The sequence below is a fragment of the Otolemur garnettii genome, unplaced genomic scaffold, assembly GCF_000181295.1.
Source record: "Otolemur garnettii isolate 467f Iridium unplaced genomic scaffold, OtoGar3 scaffold00002, whole genome shotgun sequence".
Lineage (NCBI taxonomy): Eukaryota > Metazoa > Chordata > Mammalia > Primates > Galagidae > Otolemur > Otolemur garnettii.
This window is the reverse complement of record NW_003852397.1, coordinates 55,005,927-55,026,812: the sequence shown is the minus strand read 5'-3', so window position 1 is coordinate 55,026,812 and position 20,886 is coordinate 55,005,927. Positions and strand designations below refer to the sequence as shown.

The following is a 20,886-nucleotide window of genomic DNA, read 5'->3' as shown; positions in this document are numbered from 1 at the left end:
CCTCATACACAGTGACATGTTATCTGTGATGCAGGAGTCATGAGTTGCTGACAAAAAGTTCTGGTCATTTTCATCTAACCTTTTCAGGAATTCCAAATAGAAAACTTGGTTAACTGTTCATCCATTTGGCACAAATACATAATGAACAATCCCTCTGATATCAAAAAAGTTAGCACATTGCTTTGACTTCTGATTTGAACTGACAGAACTTTTTTGGTCATGGAGAATTGGTTGACTTCATTGTGTACTTTGACACTTTTGTTTCAGGGTCCTTTTGGTACACTCATGTTTCATCACCAGTGATAACATGGCCTCTCCAAAAGGTTTGGGCAAACTTTGACTCTACTTTGCTTTTGTTCACTGGTAAGCTCCTTCAGGAGCATTTTTACACAAATCTTTCTCATGCCAAGATTTTCAGTCATGATTTTCCTGTTTCTCAATGTCTACTTAGTCTGTTATGCTTCTTACAGTCACCCGATGATTCTGATGCAAAATTTGGCAAATTTTTGTAATGTTATTGTCAGTTCTGCTCATCACTGGCTGCCCTGACCCTCACAGCTGTGACCCTCTAAGCAGTGCCCTGACTCTCTCCCCTCAGAAAAATGTTTAATCCATTTGTACACTGCCATTTTCTTCATGGCATTATCTCCATAAATTCGGACTAATATGTCCCTAATTTCACTTTTGCTCTTGCCAAGTTTAATAAGAAACTTGATATTTGTTTGTTGTTTTAATTCAAGCTCCAACATTCTCATGATGGCTCACAAAACACACAAGAATAATAAACACTACTCAGCAAGACATTCTGCCACATGATGGTATGAGTACAACTGTGGGATACCAACATACCAAGGTTATGAAACCTTACTGCTGGCTCGGCGCCTGTGGCTCAGGCGGCTAAGGCGCCAGCCACGTACACCTAAGGTGGCAGTGATGGCTGCAACCAAAAAATGGCCAGGCGTTGTGGCGGGCGCCTGTAGTCCCAGCTACTTGGGAGGCAGAGGCAGGAGACTCCCTTGAGCCCAGGAGTTGGAGGTTGCTGTGAGCGTGATGCCATGGCACTCTACCCAGGGGGATAGCTTGAGGCTCCGTCTCAAAAAAAAAAAAAGAAACCTTACTGCTTGTACAGCACTGTCAACATAGGTGCCCAGGGGCAAGTTCACAAACCTAATTGTCAGACCTTGTTGTTTATCAGAAATTCTGAAGAAAAGCATTGAAGAATAAGTAAAATAAAAATGTTTATTTTCCTTAACCCAACTGACCCTACAAAAAACAATTTATTCAAAATAATAACTAAAAAATTATATTATCTTTGCTTGTGTACATATATGCTTGTGTATAACTGAAGTGAATGTATATAATGCAAGAATACAAAGGATGGTAGGGGAGGGACTTAAATTAGTTATAAATACATACAGCCTGGCCAACAAAGTAAAAGACTCTGTCTCAGGAAAAAAAAAAAAAGAGAGAGAAGACAAAAATAGGTATGAAGAAAAAGTGCAACAAACAGAAATAGTAACCAATATGTGTTAATCCAAATATATCAATAGGTGATCACTTTACATATCATTGGTCAAACACATTAATTAAAAGGCAGGTTGTCAGAGTAGATTAAAAAAACCCAAACCAGTTATGCTTTCTAAAAGAAGCCCCCTTTAAATATAAAGACACAAAGATTAAAAGTGAAGGAAAGGGCTCAGCGCCCATTGCTCAGTGGTTAGGGCACCAGCCACATACACCAACATAGGCGGGTTCAAACCCTGCCCAGGCCTGCTAGACAATGACAATTGCAAGAAAAAAAAATGGTTGGGCGGGCACCTTGGGAGGCTGAGGCAAGAGAATCACTTAAGCCCAAGAGTTTGAGGTTGCTGTGAGCTATGACGCCAGAATACTCTACCGAGGACGACACAGTAAAACTCTGTCTTAAAAAAAAAAAATAGTGAAGGAAAGAAGAAAAACATACTTGCTACATACTAATCACAACAAAGTGAGAGTAGCTATATTAATTTCAGACAGAATAGACTTCAGAGCAAGGAAAGTTATCAGGGACAGAAAGGGATACTACATAATGATAAAGGGATCTATTCTTCAAGTAGACACAATAATCTTTAACATTTATGTGCCTAACAAAGGACAGCAAAATATGTCAGGCAAAAACTGAAAGACGTGCCTAGAGCAGGTGTCCTCAAACTAGGCCCGCGGGCCACATGCAGCCCGCCTAGGACATTTATCTGGCCCACCAGGTGTTTTTGCCACCATTGCCTGTCCTGCTTAGCAGCCGACTCGTCCTGGGGCCCACAGTCCAGTTCTCCAACAGTCTGAGGGACAGTGAACTGGACCCCTGTTTAAAAAGTTTGAGGACCCCTGGCCTAGAGAATCTGATGAGTCCATGATTATAGTTAACATTCACATGCAAAACAACTGAATATATTAACAAATTTACACCCTTCACTGAAATTAACTCAAAATGGATTGCAGACTTAAATATAAAATGCAAAACTATGGGCTCAGCGCCTGTAGCTCAAGGGCTAAGGCACCAGCCACATACACCTAAACTGGCAGGTTTGAATCCAGCCCGGGCCTGCCAAACAGTGACAACTACAACCAAAAAATAGCCGGGCATTGTGGCGGGTACCTGTAGTCCCAGCTACTTTGGAGTCTGAGAATTGCTTAAGCCGAGGAGTTTGAGGTTGCTGTGAGCTGTGATGCCACAGCACTCTACCCAGGGCTACAGCTTGAGGCTCTGTCTCAAAAAAAAGGCAAAACTATGAAACCCCTAGAAAACAACATAGGAGAAAACCTAGATGACCTTGGGCATGTAATGTATTTTTAGATATAACACAAAGATGTGATCCATGAAAGAAATAATTGATAAGCTGGATATCATTCAAATTAATTGCTTCTGCTCTGTGAAAGACAATGTTAAGAGGATGAGAAGATAAGCCACAGACAAGAGAGAAGTATCTGATAAGGACCTATCTGATAAAGGACTGTTAGAAAAAATACACACAGAATTATTAAAACTCCATGATAACAAATTACCTGACTTAAAAATGATCAAAAGTCTATTATCTATAAATACTCCTTTAACTTCCAACCTCACACATAATTAGAAAAATCAGATTAAACCAACCCATTACAATATCATTTCTCCCATCAGCAAAAAATTAATAAGTATGACAGTTCATTGTTTGGCAAGTCCATGCTTATATAAATAACTGAATTCATACACAGTGAGGGAAAAAGGAAAACTCTTCCTCACAAAATTCCAATTAATAAACATAAAAGGAAAGATGGAAATAGAAAAATCAACATTTGGCAAAATCACAGTAACTGCATTAGGCAAGAATCATCGAAGGATGCTAAGATTAGTGGGCAAAGTATGATAAGCAACAGAATAATTATATAGTCTCAAATTATCTCCACATAAAACATTAATTACAATAGGTAAAAATAGTAACTTTGTAGTGAAGAAACCCAACAAACATCCTTTAACCAGATGATTCAAGTTTAGAGAAAGAGTAATGAGATGCATTTGCATCATGTGCCTCTTGATGATGAAGCAAATTGTCTGGCATCAATTCATCAATTTTGTGGTTTTCTTCCCCAAAAGGCATGACCTAATTTTTTTTTTTTTTTAAAGAGACAAAGTCTTGATCTGTCACCAAGACTGAAGTGCCTGGCATAATCATATTCAAACTGCAGCCTCAAACTCATGGGGACAATCAATCCTCCTGCTTCAGACTCCCGAGTAGGAGGGACTACCGTACACCACCACACCCTGCTAATTTTTAATTTTTGTTTTTGTAGAAGCAAATTCTACTATGTTGCCCAGATTGGTCTCCAAGTCCTGAGTTCAAGTGATCCTCCTGCCTCAGTCTCCCAAAGTGTTGAGGTTATAGGCATGAGTCACCTCACCTGGCCAATATGAATTCAATCATGAGAAAATATCAGACAAACCCAAACTGAGAGGCATTCTGCAAAATAACTAGCCATTACTTTTCAAAAGTGTCAGGGTTACAAGAATTACAGATGAATTACAGACCTGGAAGAATTGAAGGGGACTAAGAAAGTGTAACAACTAAGACAACATAAGATTGGATCTTGGGACAAAAAAAAGAGTAGTTAATAGTTGGACAATTGACAACTTTTGCATAAGGTTTAGGGATTAAGCCTTATGTTATACGGTCAATGTTGATTTCTTGGTTTTGATAATCACGTGGTTATATAAAATGTTAACATTTGGAGAAGCTGGGGACAGATCTAGGGGAATTTTTTACACTGTTTTTACAAGATTACTTGAAAATAAAAAGTTAAAATATGGGCTTCTTTGCCTCCTTGGTCTGGCAATGGAGACCCATTTGCTGTCTGTGGTGAATGCATCGTGCTCTTACTCTGTAAACCTATCTTTCTCTTCCTCAATAAACTTTGTTCCATGCTTGCCTAAAAAGAAAAAGTTAAAATTGGAGGAAAAAAGGTCAAAAACCGAAATACGTAGCTCACCAAAGATATTGTAAATTAGCATATGAAAAAATGTACACCATATGTCATCAAAGAATTGCAAATTAACACTACACATCTATTAGAATGGCCAAATCCAGAATAGCAATAATGCCAAACACTATTAAAAATGTGAAGTAATAGGAATTCTTGTTCACTGCTGATGAGAATGAAAATGGTACAGCAACTTTGGACAAGTTTGACAGTTTCTTACAAAACTAAACATACCCTTACTGTACAATCTGGCAATTGTACTCCTTGTTATTTATCCAAATGAACTGAAAACACCTGTCCACACAAAAACCTACACATAGATATATTTAGATATAATTGCTAAACTTGGAAGCAATCAAGATGTCCTCCAGTAGGTGAGTGGATAAACTATTGTACAGTAAAATATCATTCCTTACTAAAAAGAAATGAACTATCAAGCTATAAAAAAATGGAAGAAACCTAAATACATATTACTAAGTTAAAGAAGTCAACTGAAAAAAAGCTATATACTGTATGATTCTATTTTAACTTTATGACATCTTGGAAAAGGTAACAGAAAGTAAAAAGATCAGTGGTTCCCATGAGGGTTTGTAGGGGAGGGAAAAAGATGAACAGGCAGCACACAGGATTTTCAGGGCAATGAAACTACTTTGTATGATATTATACATTATACATTTATCAAAACCCATAGAATGTGTAACACAAAGAATGAACCTAATGTAATCTACAGACTTTGGGTGACAATGTGATGTCAATGGAGGTTCATCAATTGTATCAAATGTACTACTCCGATGGGGTATGTTGACGGCAGAAGAGACCGTTCACGGATAGGCTAAGGAGGTATGTAGGAACTCTGCACTTTCTACTCAATTTTGTTATGTAATTTAAAATTCTCTAACATATAAAGTCTATTAGAACAACAACAAATTTGGGGTAGATAATCTGACCCAAAGGAGGAATCCCTGAACTACTGCACTGAGCACTGCCTATATAGTAAGTAAAGCTAAGCAACCAAGCCTAGGGACTTGATCTTGTTAGAAAGAATGATTAAGTAGAAAGGCACAATTTATTCTTGACCTCAATCTCTTCCCTCTACACACACCACAGTCACTTTTACCTAACCAGCACCTCCTCCCTGTCACCACAACAGTCAGAGTCCACTTTTATTACCTGTCCATCTTGAAAGTAAACTCAAACTGCTGACACACAGCATTGCTAATTCCCAGGGTCTATAGCCCTGAGCTCTGAAACACCAGGACCCAGAAGCAGTCCTACCATGGATCCAAGGCCACTGCTATCAGGAAAGTTATGATCAGAGAGATTATTCATCCAGTACAAGGATGACAAGAGTACAGAGGAGTATAGAATCTTACCTTAACCTCCATGATTGCAGTTTCAATCGGTAGAGCACCAGCCACATACACCCAGGCTGGCAGGTTCAAACCCAGCCCGGACCAGCTAAATAACAAAGACAACTGCAACAAAAAAACAGCCAGGAGTTGTGGCAGGTGCCTGTACTTGGGGGGCTGAGGCAAGAGAATAGCTTAAGCCCAAGAGTTTGAGGTTCCTGTGAGCTGTGACACCACAGCACTCTACCAAGGGCGACACAGTGAGACTCTGTCTCAAAGAAAAAAAAAGAAAGAAAGAAAAGAAAAATTAAAGTTAGTAGTGATTCCATGACCCATAACCCATAGCTCCTCACCAACAGCCACTAAAATAAAGCATCCAATACTACTAAGGACAATTTATTTTTTTATTGATTAAAAACGAAGGAAACATGCAATAAAATACAAAGTCAAAAAAAAAAGGAGGAAAAAGTTGAATATTTTACATCTTCCACAATCTAGCATATGTCGCAAGGAGGAATCTTCATTTATTAATACATCATTATTCTATATTCCAGATTATTAAATAGTATCAGTTGACTCTAGAATTTGGTTCAAAACTTAAGCAAAACCCCCAAACAAATCCATTAGTCATTTAGAAAGACCAAACATTTCACAAATAGCATGGCACATATTACTTTGTGCTATAGTTAGTCCCTAAATCAGGGACAGGGGATCCTGGGGACTCAGCAAAAGAGGTACAACCTAAACTACCACTCCTGGAATGGAGTGAGATCGCTCACTAGGTTATGTGCTGTCCCACCAGGATAGTTTCTGTTCACTTATTTTCTCAGTATCACTGCACAAACCAGCAAAGGGAGTCCACCATACATCATGCAGAAGAAGAAATAACACTGTCCTGGAACCTGGTGTCTGTCTTCTAATTCCCAGCATGGCAAACAATAAACTAAAAAAGAAAGAGAAACCCCCAGCCCACTTCTTATTTGTCATGCCTGCCCCACTACAGTTCAAAGGTAATGGCAAGCTGGAGAAAGAGTGCAGGGGAATGGTTTACTGCTCACAGCCAGCTGGGAGCCAGAACAACTCCACATAGTAAGCTGTGAGAATGATGCCACCACCCCTTGGATTCATAAATAAGTATAATAGATCATGATGGGCTTCTGTGAAACCAAAAAAATGAGACTCTAAGGTAAGCAATTAGTTGTGTGCCAAAAAGGACACTCTCTCCTTTCCACATCTCATTCTCACCCCTTCTCTGCTCCCTCCCCACACTACTCCTACTTCCCCTCCAAAAAAGAAAAAAAGAAAAAAAAAGCTAAATATTTTTCTAGCTAGCTAGTTAATCTTTTCTTCCTCCTGGTTCAATAGGCTCTCACTTTGATGTCTTGTTTTCTAATCTACTCTACTCCCAACCCTCATCTAAAATACATTCTCCTCTTCTTCCTCCCCAACATCCTTACTTTCCCAACATGTCTCTGCACCTAGGGCAGATGACTAAAATTACAGGCTCAGAATGAAACAAAAGGTGTGACAAGTTAGTGGTAGAGAAAGGTATGTTCCAAGAGAAAATTAGGTAAAACCATCTTGTACATCAGACCAACAATGCTGGAAAGGGCATGAGAGATTCTGTAAGAGGCAACTCTCCCCTTTCCAGGGGCCCATAGCCTATCTTTGTGTGTCATTTTAAGGCCAGATCGAGTATCTTATTCATACACAAAACAGTAGAATTATTAGCAGTTAAATAAATGAGGACAAACAGTAGGAAAAAAGAAAATCAACCCCATTGATTATTCACATATTGCATTATAAGTGCTCTTTTTAAACCTAAAGAATAATTTATATTATTTCTGTAGAAAATCAAATGAAGAGTGTCTACTCATAAAACCTAAAGGTCACGGCACATGTGGTTTCACTTTCCATCTTGAGTTAGCTTCAGCACACAAGGACCCCCTCCAAAGGGTCAGTGCAGGAGAGTGGGCAGACGGTAGGCCTCTCTGGCCCAGTGTGAGTTTCCTTTATTGCTGTAGAAATCTCAGCCTTGCACACCCATTTCCTCATGACTTGGAGGCCAGGTAACTTGATTTTCATGGGAGGATCAAGGAGTTTTTCTTCAATTTAATTTGAGTTATGATTCCTGCTCAAAAACCGCCTCTGGCAAATTCACTTTAATAAGCCATTACTTGATGTTTTTTGAAAACACAGTCCAAAGTTTCACGTTGAAGGATCCAATGGCTGAAGTTTGGCTACGGTCAGATATTTTGCACCAGCTGAAGTTAAGGCTAGCAACCCTTTCTGGAGGGAGCAATGAAGAAGGGGGTGCCTGAGAGCAGCTTCAGCAAAATGCTCAGAAACACCATGAAAAAACAAGAATACAGTTTAGGCTGCCTCCATCTGAGGCTGTGCTTTTTCCTAACAAAGTTTTCTAGAATTCACATCAGGTTCAAAGAAAAAAAAAAAAAAACACTAAATTAAATTCTCTGGGCTCCATATGAACAATCAACTTTCAATTGCTACTTCAGTGGTACAGAGATATCCCAAGATACCCACATCCTGGCAAGTGTGGGAGAACAGGCAGTATGAGGAAGCCCACTATAGCACTACTTTTCACTTGGGCCATCATTGAAGTAAGGCAAGAATGAGCTGACAGATCTCCCTCTTGGGCCTTGAGGCACATGGGCCACTTCTAAGATGGAGGAAAATACAGGACATTCGGAGTAAGTTTACTAAGGAACTCTTCAAGGGGATGTTGGCCACTGGTGATCCGACTTTTCTTTCCCTGTAGGAAAAAGGAGGAATGATGGCAGGAAGAACATAAAGACCTCTAAAGCTCCTAGCTGGGAGGTTCGTTGCTGGGTTCTTTGGCAGTAGTGGGTTTAGGCCAACAGAAGCAACAGATATGCGCATGTGTGGAATCTCCTTAGGCCACCTCTTCCAGGGCTGTGGTTTAACTGATGCTGAGCTGGGCAAATCCTATTAGTTTACCATCATCAGGAATATCTGAGCCTTCGACACCAGATGCCTGAAAACCAAACAAAATGAGAAGCTGTGACTATTTATAAAAACAAAACTGCAGATAGCAAATAAAACTGACATGGGACAGCAGGAAGGCAGGCAGTGGGCAATAGGTGTTTATTCCAGAAAATAAAAGGTCTGGGTACACAGCTAGAGGAAGGTTGGCCAATAATTTATTTTTTAGAATAGCGAAGAGTTTGGGGTCAGAGGTTTTCTTAGAGGGAGAAAAGACTGGAGGCTAAAGGAAGACATCAGCTCAGAGCCTTGGGGAGGCTAAATGAATACAATCCACCATATTTTAATATTATCATTGTTCAGGGAATATACAAGTTGGTCTGCAGAGGCTGCTAGTGTGTAAAAGTTAAGATGTTTTAATAAGGGGGACAAATACCAGTTTGAAAGTGACAGATCGGTTTGACTGAGGTTCTTCCACAATTTTCTGCAAATTAGCTGCCACTGTAATCACACAAACAGAGAATGTAAAGAATGAGAAGCTATATAAATCCAATCTCAACCACATTTTAAAAACTTAAATGGTAATTAAGAATACTCTATGTATACCAAAAGGGAAGGCCCACAAAACCTAAAGTATTTATTAATTATCTGGCCTTTAACAGGAGAAACAGCCTTCAGTAATATGTACCTGTAGCCTTACTGTGCCTCTCCCTTTCTTCCTGCTCTTCTAGGACTAAATCTCTAAATGACTTTTGTTCATCTCTGGGGCACAAAGTTTAGACAGCCAAAATAGATTAGATATGGCCAAGCATACTTTACTGACTTTTGTCATTTCTACCAGTCTCCTAAAGGCCTGGGCATGCTTTCATTTACTGTCACTAGAGATCACAAAGCAAACTCAAAAGTGAAAACTGTATATTTCTGGTAAGGAATGGTCCCCAATACCTGTAATTTCAATACCTATTCATTGAAATAAAAACCTGCTTTTCTAAGTACTAAGTATATAGACAGACATAGGAGTACAAAGGCAGAGCACAACGTAGTTACCTATTACTAAATCCCTTCCATCAACCAGGCCAGCAGAAATGAGTTCCTGAGAGACACCCTCCGCTGTATCTGCAAGGACAAAGAAAATGCTTCATTTTTGTGTGATGTCACTGGTAACTCTCAGAACTAACATGGGTGTCAGCATTGCCAGACACAAGTTATTTGCTAAGTACACAGAACCAAGAATTCAGATGGGGTCTTCTTCCCACACAAGGATTTTTCCTACCACTGAGGATTATTTCAAGAGAGGAACTCTCACAGATCTAGCTAAAGGGCAGAATCTGTATGAAACAGATAGCAAATACCACCTCACTGTAGAGATAACTTTCTAAATGATGTAATTTAGATAGGTTCAGACCCGTCAGAAGAGCACCCTATAGCAATGCTACAGAAGAAACTCTCCTTTTCTTTTTCTTTTTTTTATTAAATCACAGCTGTGTACAGTAATGCAATCATGGGGTACAATGTGCTGGTTTTATATACACTTTGAAATGTTTTCATCAAACTGGTTAACATAGCCTTCATAGCATTTTCTTAGTTATTGTTAACTTAGTATTGCTTAGTTATTGTGTTAAGACATTTAGAAACTCTTATTTTAAAGCACAACCCTGAACCTCAGCTCTCTGTACTCTGAGACATGATGTTGAATGCAGAACATCTCTATAGCAAATAAAATAGAATGATTTATTCTCAAATAAAACTTGACAGAACAATTACAATCTCTTTATGGAAATCATACTCTAAGTCTCTTGCTAAAGTAATCTCTTTTTCATTCTGATCAGCTTTTCTTCTTATCTAATAATCTTAGGTGGTACAGTCTGAGAATGGGCGTAAGTAGAAACTAAAATGATGAGGACTGAGTATCCCCAATTAACTTCATCTCCAACAAACTCAATGGTGCTGGTTCTCAACACTGAGCCTGTCAGAGGGAACATGAGAATTGCTGAGAAGTGTATGCACACTATATAGATAACCAGCAAAATGTGACTTTGTCTGGCAAACAGATATACTTTTATGCAACTATATGTTCTCTATTTTAGTTAGTTGCTAATGATACTGAGATAGCAGGAGGAGTAAGTGTGATATACAAGACATAGCTATAGCTGCTGGCTACTCGCCAAATCGGAACCCTGAGGCAAGAAAGAAAATAAGCCTTGTTTCAAGGCAAAGTTCATGGCCACAAACAGTGCATGATAGGGTTCAGCTTCTGTGTGAGGAGAGAGGAGAATGTAGGTCTTGTTTTCTCGTACTATCACGGAGGACAACTGTGCACAGTGAATAAATGCAAGAATGTTGGACTCTGACAGATCTTATTGGAATTCTAGCTATATCTCTTTGAAGCTGTACGACTTTGAACAAGTTACTTTGCCTCTAAGTCTTGATTTCATCATTTACAATATGGGGATAATAAGTTTTGATAGGTCTCTAATGAGAATTTAGTGAGATAATGCTTAGTACAATGCCTGACCTATAGTAAGCAGTAAATAAAATCTATATTCATTACTGTATTACATATGATTTTCTAAGTGAGTTTAGTAGAAAAATTGCATTTTTATCTTATTCATACATTTCTCCAAACCAGGAAAATTTTTATCATCCTTTAAAAGTCATAACATTTCTAAAGGACAAAAACTTTAATATTTCATTAAGTAACAAATTAAAAGTTATTTTGTTTTCAATCATTTTGATGTCTCACCTCTCCCAGGAGTAAATTCAAATCGTATATCATTTAGTTCTTTCTTTGAATTCCTATGAAAGGAAGCAGAATGTGTAAAGTAAGAAATTTCTGAATTTATGCTTGGAGATTCTGCCAACACAAAACAGGAACACTGTGCCTCAAGAAAGATTGTTCTGTTCCCACAGATATGAGTTATCCTGATTAGTTCACATTGCAAAGCTCAGAACAAACAATGCAGAATGATCATCTAATTGTCCTACAACCCTTTTAATCTATGTCCCTCATTGATCAATAAAAATATTTCATGCCATTGAGGAGATTCTTATGTGACCACTCTCATCCTTATTCTAAGATGAATATATCAAACTAAGAAGAAAATATGTATAAATACAAGGAAATGCGACTAAAAATGTTAAAGGATGCCTTTTTCATTCTTATCCCCATTCTCATAGGCCCAACTCTGTCTAGGAGAGCACCTCGCCTACCATTGATGATCAGTCTCACTAGACTCATAAAATGAAATACACGATTCTCCCTCAAATACCACAGGAGTTCAGAGGAAAATACAAGAAATAAGGATGAGGACAAACTTTAGAGTTAGTTTTCAGATAGGACTTAGTGGGTAGTAGGCAGGATTTTGGTAGGCAGAGAAGATGGAAAGAGAAATTGGGCCCATACTGGAAGCAGAGTTAATATATGACTCTAGAAACTCAAATATGTGACTGCTAAGGTACAGTTATAGTTTTCACTACATCAAGTAATGGGATTAATCAGGTGAAAACAGAACATTATATCTAAAGCCAGACATACCTGATAACTTAGGACCTAAATCTACTTTATCTAAACAACACAGAAGGCTTATATCTATTTGACAAATAGTACTTGAGCATGTTACTGAAATTGTGCTTAAAAGACCTCATTTTTTTTGTTGTTGTTGATACAGAGTCTCATTTTGTTGACTCAGTAGAGAGCCCTGGCATCACAGCTCACAACAACCTTAAACTCTTGGGCACAAGCAATTCCCCTGCCTCAGCCTCCCGAGTAGCTGGGGACTACAGGTGCTGCCACAGTGCCTGGCGATTTTTAGAGATGGGGTCTGGTTCTCGCTCAGGCTGGTGTCAAACTCCTGAGCTCAAGCAATACACCTGCCTTGGATTCCCAGAATGCTAGGATTACAGTTCCCACAGTGCCTAGCCAAAACTACTCATTTCAAATACAACCATCCCTCAAATGATTTTCCCTTGGATTGCCCTCTCTCTACACTGGTACATAAAGGCTTATGCATAAGTACTTATAATACCTGAAATTTGCTTTTGGCTGTGTTAAGTATCTACTACAAATCAACTTCAAACTTTGACTTTATTATCAAGGGAGCCATTAAATTTTCTCTTTTTTGGTATCCATCCACTATATCTGAAAGTGTTCTATATTCTCTGCGCTTAGTATATAACTGTTCAATCTATTTCATGGAAATTGAAAAAAATTCAGATTAAATTGTTCAGCATAAGTTTAGTGACTGAATTGGAATGCCAGGCATAATACCTTCAAAGACAACAACATGGCAAAGTGGATTAAATGTGTTTCTTATCATCTCTCTGGTCATTTAATTTTAAAGTCTTCATCATTGAGAATGAGAATCCAGCCTCCTATTTCCATAAAGAGCCTGGAACACAGTTCATTAAACCACCACTTTCAGGAAAGCTAACTACATCACTTAAAAGTATCTTCTCCATATTCCTGAAGCACACATCAAATAGAATTTCTGTACTGTATATTAAGTGCTGTAAGACCTCAAACCATTTTTTAATAGACAAATGGTATTCTTAATGTGTAATTAAAATGGCACAACACAATTACCAAGATATTAATTCATAATTATTTGAGGTGTTCAGGTACACTGAGTTGGCTTCGGTAAAGGAAAAATAACTTGATCTTCATTTTTATGGCACAATTTCAAGCTCCTACTGGTAAGATCAAAACATTCTCCAAATAGCTCTTGCTGCCTCTGTGTTTAATTACAACCCTACCAAGAAGAAAACTAGAAACTCATGTGTTGAAGGGAAATGAGTCAATGATAACTCAGTGGAATTTTTTTTTTTAAATGTTAGTAACAGTTTTAAAAAAGCCTGTGATGTCTCAGGTGACACTTTATTACTAATTTTTTTTTCAAATGCACTTATGAGTAGAAAGAAATCTCATTAGAGCAATACAACAGCCATAGTTACACTGACAAAAAAGTGCTGGAATCCTAATCCAACAATTGGAAGAAGGAAGAGATTAAAATGAACAGACTGCTATCTATGGCATTTCCTTGCGAGCAATCTGTCACAACCTCACTATATGCCCCTACCAAGAATCACCAATTTGGAATATTTGCCGTAAAATAGAGAAATAAACTAAAAACAAATTTAAAGGTTTTCTGTTTATCTTCTAAGAACAAGACCTTTATATCTATTGCAATCAAAAAGCCCTTCCCTCTTAGCTTAGTGGATCTTGGAATCCAACAGTGCTTATTTGGTCACAATTATAACACTAATCTTCAGATAAGGCAGCTAAAATGTTGCTCTCTTAAAAACTGTTCCTCAGTTATAGAAAATGCTTCCCAACCCAAACTAGCTATACTACAAATTCACAAATTCATCATCATTGGTGTAGAAATAACTAAGAGAATGTGTGCATCACTTAGTTATTTGCACACTGTTAACATTTGATTTTCACACTGTTAATATTAATTCTGAGCAAGATAATGCATGTGCAAGCAAATAACTCAATGCTAAAAGGACACAATTCTATCCAATTACTCTTAGCTCCCACTATTACTGTATATGTACAATATTTAGAGAACAAAAAATGTCTACTTACCTTAATCTTAGTACTAAACTGATTGGGATCTTGGTTTCTTGTAAACCTGCTCTTGAAGACAAAGCCTAAAAAGCATTGAAAGGTATAAAGTCAATGCCTGGAACATTAAGTGTGAAGGTGACTAATGTCATCTGCAAAGGAATCATCCACTTGGCACCAATTTTCTTCAACTCCAGCTGAGGTCACCCGAATCCCTAGGACATTCCCTGCTGTAGTGCTGTGGGAGGACAAGCACTATAAGGCAGCAACAAAAAGCTGAATGTCAGCCTAAGTCAAACACAATTAGAAAGACAATTTCAAACCCAGATGAAATACCATACATAGCCACATTTACAATTTGTATTTTTGAGACCCCTGTTCCTTTCTATAAGAGTGAAAAACATGAAGCTAGGTTTCTCCCTTTAAAAAATGTGCCAGTGGAGTCTTTTTGTCCCACACAGTTGGATAATTGAAAATTACAGGCACGAGCCAGTGAAGCTGGGATGTTCTGGTGGTGGTATTTCAACTGACTTATACCAACTATCATTCTACAGTTACAATTAAGAAAGTGTCTCTAATAATAAGGCCAAATACAGTGGTGCCAAAAAAATGTATACATATTTTAAGAGATGTTATCTATGTAGGACATATAACATTTCGAAGCTAACTTTAATTATGGTAGCAGTTTGTAGTATGATGTTGGATTAAAATGGTATTAATCAAATTAATACTAGCATCACTACACTGCAAGCAGGACAGTCAAAGAAAATGAGGGAACTATAGTTGTCATTCAAAGAGCACAAGGCCATTTGGCCATTGATATTTGAAATTTGAGAATATCGTGGAAGTCCAACAGCCATAGAGGTGTGAATATGCAACAGAACCTCCAACATGCCTAACAACTGCACACGTCCAGGATAAATTTGAGACACACAATGTTGTGTGTGATAGAGAAAATCCAGGAGGCCTCCCAGAGCAACAAGTCATGCCTCTTCTGCGATAGTGTTGGTACAGTTTACACGCTCACCACAGAAGTCTACCAAACACTCTCCTGACTTAACACCCCTTAACTTCTACCTATAGGGGGACCTTACAGGATATATAGTACTGTAAGTTAGCAGAACATCAAGAAGAAATAGAAACAGCATGCACAGTAATACAAGCGGACACTTTGGTCAATGCTGCTCAAGCAATAGGCTCATCGTAACCAGAAACGTCTGGACATGGATGGTAACCACTTTGCAGACCTCTTATAATTGCAGGTGTCAAACGTGACTTGTACTCATCTTTTGTGATTGATGAATATTGAGTATTACAATTTTAATACAGTCTTTCCCCTTTCTTAAAATGTGTATACATATTTTTTGGCATCCTCTGTATTCTTACTAACTTGTAGCAACCATGAGTACATGCGCTGCCATAGTAGTTAAAGCAGTAAGACAATGCTGGTGATGAGAGAGCCGTTAAACAGATGCTGCATGTTCACCTTTTTGTTTAATTCTCACAAATTTGGTAGATTCTATTTTCTCATTTTACAGATGAAGAAACGGGTTGTATGAGAGTTTCATCATATATGAGGAGCTCTGAACAACGAGCCTCATGTGTGTAACTTTTAGGCAAGGTGGCTTCTAGAAAGTCACTTATCTCTTGAAATTTGGTGTCCTGGTATGATAGGCCAATTGGAGGAAGGGACCACAGGATAACTAGTAAAATATGAGTTCTTTATGGTATTTAATTGCAGTGAACCTAGAGAAGATTCCTAAAATTGGGCAAAAAATCCTGTGGAAGGGACCACAGGATAACTAGTAAAATATGAGTTCTTTATGGTATTTAATTGCAGTGAACCTAGAGAAGATTCCTAAAATTGGGCAAAAAAATTGTCAGTGTATTAGGTGTTTTTGGTGTATGTAACATAATGAGGTATAAAAAGGGACTTAATGTGAAAGTACTGGAGGTGATAAAAAAAAGTTTTCAGCCTCGGCACCTGTAGCTCGGCGGCTAGGGCACCAGCCACACACACACCAGGGCGGGCAGGTTCGAACCCAGCCCGGAGGAGCTAAAACAACAATGACAACTGCAACAAAAAAAATAGCTGGGCGTTGTGGCAGGTGCCCGTAGTCCCAGCTTCTTGGGAGACTGAGGCAAAAGACTCGCTCAAGCCCTAGAGGTTGAGGTTGCTGTGAGCTGTGACTCCATGGCACTTTTCCGAGGGTGACATAGTGAGACTCTATCTCAAAAAACAAAAAACAAACAAAAACAAAAGTTTAGTTTACATATGAGGGGAAATGTAACAAGTTCATTCCTATTAACCAATCTGCATGTGTAGCAACTGAGATGCTCATAATAGTGGGTATGGCAGTTAAAAGTAACTTATTTTCCAGAGTCTTTGCTTAAGACCAAGTATGAAGAACTTGAAGTAGTAGTTCTGTGTTTCCTATAGAACCAGAAAATAACCCAAATAGCCAATGCAATTCTTTTTATTGAGACAGAGTCTCACTCTGTCACCCTGGATAGAGTATCATAACATTACAGTTCACAACCTTGAACTCTTGGGCTCGTGCAATCCTCATCTCAGCCTCCTGAGTACTTAGAACTATGAGCGCCCACAACAATATCCAGCTAGTTTTTCTATTTTTGGTAGTGACAGGATCTTGCTTTTGTTCAGGATGGTTTTGATCTCCTGAGTTTCCAGGAGAAACTCTTTACTTTGCTGTTGGTCCATTGTGATGGTATTTATGGAGTAAGGGTCTAAGTACTTCCTGCAGAACTAGCTTGTCTTATATTGACAATTTCCTCAACGACTGCATGTTTGTAAATGATTTGATTTCTCCATCAAACATAAAACTTAGTTTAGCAGGGTACAGAATCCTAGGCAGGAATCTCTTCTGGTGTATAAAGTCTGGTGTATAAAGTTTCAACTGAGAAATTCACAGTCATGCTGATAGATCTGCCCCTGTAGTTCAGTTGGTGCTTGCTCTTGGCTGCTTGCAAAATTTTCTCCTTCATTTTGACCTTGGCCAAGTTCATTACAATGTGTCTAGGAGATGGTCTGTTTGAATTGAGACAAACCAGGATTTGAAATCCATCTGAAAAGGAGTGTCTGAATCTTTGGCAATGCTTAGGAAATTTTTAGTTACAATATCAACTAAGGCTTCCATACTTTGGGTCATTATTGTTATCCTTCAGTGATACCTATAATTCATATGTTTGTATATTTCATGAAGTCCCATGATTCTCTAAGAGATGCTCTGCTTTTACTCTCTTCTTTTCTGTCTCTTTAAATGAACTGAGTTAGTTCAAGAGTCCTATCTTCAAGCTCTGAAATTCTTCTCCATAGATTAATCTGTTATTGAAATTTTCTACTGCATTTTGAAACTGCATTCAGGAGTCCCTGAATGACTCCTTCAATTCTTTAAGCTCTGATATATATTCCTTTTTTTTTTTTTTGGAGACAGAGTCTCACTATGTCATAGCTCACAGCAACCTCAAACACTGGGCTTAAGCAATTTCTTTTGCCTCAGCCTCCCGAGTAGCTGGGACTACAGGCACCCACCACAACACCCGGCTATTTTTTTGTTGTAAATGTCATTACTGTTTAGCAGGCCTGGGCCAGGTTTGAACCCGCCAGCCCCGGTGTATGTGGCCAGTGCCCTAACCACTGAGCAAATGGGTGCTGAGCCTGATATATACTTTCTAATTTCATTACATCTTTTATTCATTCCTTGGCCCAATTTCTGGATTTCCTTTTGGTGGCTTCCCACTTCTTTCAATTCCCTTCATCATTTTTGCCATCCATACTCTAAATTCCCTTTCTGTCATTTCCATAATTTTTTTATAGTTGGGAACTGCCTAGTGATCCCTTAGGGGTGGTTAATCTGCTCCTGCTTTTCATGTTGCCAGAATTTTTTTGTTGGTTCCTCCTCATATGTGTTTTTGTCTTGTTCACTTCATTTCCCTACTTACTTCTCTCACTTCTTCCTTCTCCTTGGTCTTCCTTGTCTCTATGCTTTGGTGTTGAAGTGACCTCTTTGGCTCTTGGAATCGCACCCTATCTTACTATTCCACTGTAGTGTTTCTGGGCAAGAGGATATAATTTGGAGCTGCCTAGAGTCTCTTCTCCCTGATCCAGCTAATGAGGAAATGTCTCTAGTCTGCCATCTTTGAGCCCCTCTGGCCAAAAATATTTGATATTTTAAGTATTTCCATCATTAAGTTATTCTGTTCCTTAAACACCTAAGTGATCCTTATAAAACTCTCTCATCTGTACACAAAGAAAAAAAAAAAGGTAAAGACAGAATTTTTGTTTCAAAATCTACCAAGGAGACATCAACCTGATTACCTTAGGTTCTGTTCGACATTAATATGTTTTTTCAGCTAGCCACAAGGATGCCCATTAAAGCACATCCCCACTTTACCTGAGCTGATTTTACCGGCTCTGCAGGGGGTGGGAGAGAGACTTGAGTTGGCTGTGTAGGCATCTGCCCAGCTGGCTGAGGTAGATGAGCAGAAATCTGTTCTGGAACTTGGAGCAAAGTGCCCACAGGATCAGTTGTTGGAAAGAGCTGTAACAAAAATGTACATACAGTGTTGCTTGAGTAGAAAGGAAAAGTAGCAGAGTTACTGCTAGCCAAGTGTAGCCTTACAGGGTGACATTTTCAAAGTAGTTTTTGTGTATCAATTACCTCTTTGAGTATTTATTCCAAACTGAAGTCAAGCATCTATCTCTAGGTTTTTTAACTCTTACCAATTCTGCAAAGTGTAATTTATATCCTTCTAAATTCATCCATGGCCATGTATATAATGCAATGAATTTTCACAATATAAAATTGTGCAAACATCACCACATATAAAAGTATGCAAACATCACCCAATTCAGTTTTAGAACACTTTCATCACACCCAAAAGTTCTCTTGCATCCATTTTTAGTTAATTCCTGCTTCTATTGTTAATTCCTTGTATCATATATTCTGTAGTCTTTTGTGTCTGGCTTCAATCACTTTGCATTATATTTTTAACCATGTCTATTCCATCCCCTTTGCTCAGCAAAGCAGCTCCTCCAAAAAATAGATTTAAGTTAACAAGAAAGTATTGAAGCTACATCTTTCTGTGTGGGAAACTTTCTATTACTTCATCGAACAAATCTGAAGATGTAGTTCAAAATTGAATGTGAAACTTCATAACCAAGATAGATATTATACACGTATTTTGTATTTTTAAAATATTTTATAAATTTTGTTTTATTTATTTTTATTAAATCATAGTTGTGTATATTAATGCAATTATGGGATACAATGTGCTGGTTTTGTATACAATCTGAAACGTTTTTATCAAATTGGTTAACATAGCCTTCACAGGCATTTTCTTAGTTATTGTGTTAAGACATTCATAGTCTACCTCTAGTAAATTTCACATGTACCCTTGTAAGATGCACTGTAGGTGTGGTCCCACGAACTACCCTCCCTCCATTCATCCTCCCCTCTCCCTTCCCCTCCCTCTCTCCTTTCCCCTTCTTCTAGGGCTATAATTGGGTTATAGCTTTCATAAGAAAGCTATAAATTGGTTTCATAGTAAGACTGAGTACATTGGATACTTTTCTTCCATTCTTGAGATACTTTGCTAAGAAGAATAAGTTCCAGCTCTATCTACATAAACATGTAAGAGGTAAAGTCTCCATCTTTCTTTAAGGCTGCATGATATTCCATGGTGTACATATACCACAATTTATTGATCCATTCATGGGTCCATGGGCACTTGGGCTTCTTCCATGACTTAGCAATTATGAACTGGGCTGCAGTAAACATTCTGGTACATATATCTTTGTTATAATGTGATTTTTGGTCTTCTGGATATATACCTAGTAGAAAAATTGTAGGATCGAATGGCAGGTCTATTTTTAGATCTCTACATGTTCTCCAAACATCTAAGTCCAGTAAAATTAGCCCACATCACAAAATCCCAAAACCAGAGATGTTGGTGTGGATGTGGAGAAAAGGGAACACTTCTATATTGCTGGTGGGAATGCAAAGCAAAATATTTTATGAATTTTAATTATGTAGTTGGAGGAAAAGAGTTAGGTACAAAAACAAGTTGAACATATTTAAAATTATATAGTTAATGGGGGAGGGGGAGTGCAATAGCCAAAATGTACAATTAAAAGAAAAAAACTTCAAAGAGTAAAAACTAGAAGTCTAATAGCTGATATTACAGAAACAAAAGCAAGGACACAGGGGAGTAAAACTTTGTGTTCACTTAACTTCATACATAAGAGGAAGTCATAAGTTACTCATTAGTTCTAGATTTGTACAGAAAAACAGAACTTTAGATTACTTTTCAAAACATTGATTATTAGTACTATTTCAAAAGTATATTTAACTTCCAAATTGTATGCACATATGTTTACTTATAGTAAATAAAGGCTATTTAAAACAAAGTAGTGAGGGCAGCACCTGTGGCTCAAAGGAGTAAGGCGTCGGCCCCATACACCAGAGGTGGCGGGTTCAAACCCAGCCCCAG

The 20,886-nt window shown here is 38.1% G+C and overlaps 1 protein-coding gene across 1 annotated transcript in view; it reads right to left on the bottom strand.

Annotated features, from left to right (window-relative positions):
• Positions 1–7,159: 7,159 nt before the first annotated feature.
• OXSR1 (oxidative stress responsive 1) overlaps positions 7,160–20,886 on the bottom strand; it is a 143,556-nt gene continuing 129,829 nt past the window's right edge. The window contains exons 13-18 of the mRNA XM_023514051.1: positions 18,789–18,935; positions 14,395–14,459; positions 11,551–11,603; positions 9,855–9,923; positions 9,244–9,308; positions 7,160–8,859 (exon numbers count right to left, since the gene is read on the bottom strand). Of these exons, the coding sequence (XP_023369819.1) occupies positions 8,785–8,859; positions 9,244–9,308; positions 9,855–9,923; positions 11,551–11,603; positions 14,395–14,459; positions 18,789–18,935 (474 nt within the window). The 3' untranslated portion in view covers positions 7,160–8,784. The remainder of the gene's footprint in view (positions 8,860–9,243; positions 9,309–9,854; positions 9,924–11,550; positions 11,604–14,394; positions 14,460–18,788; positions 18,936–20,886) is intronic.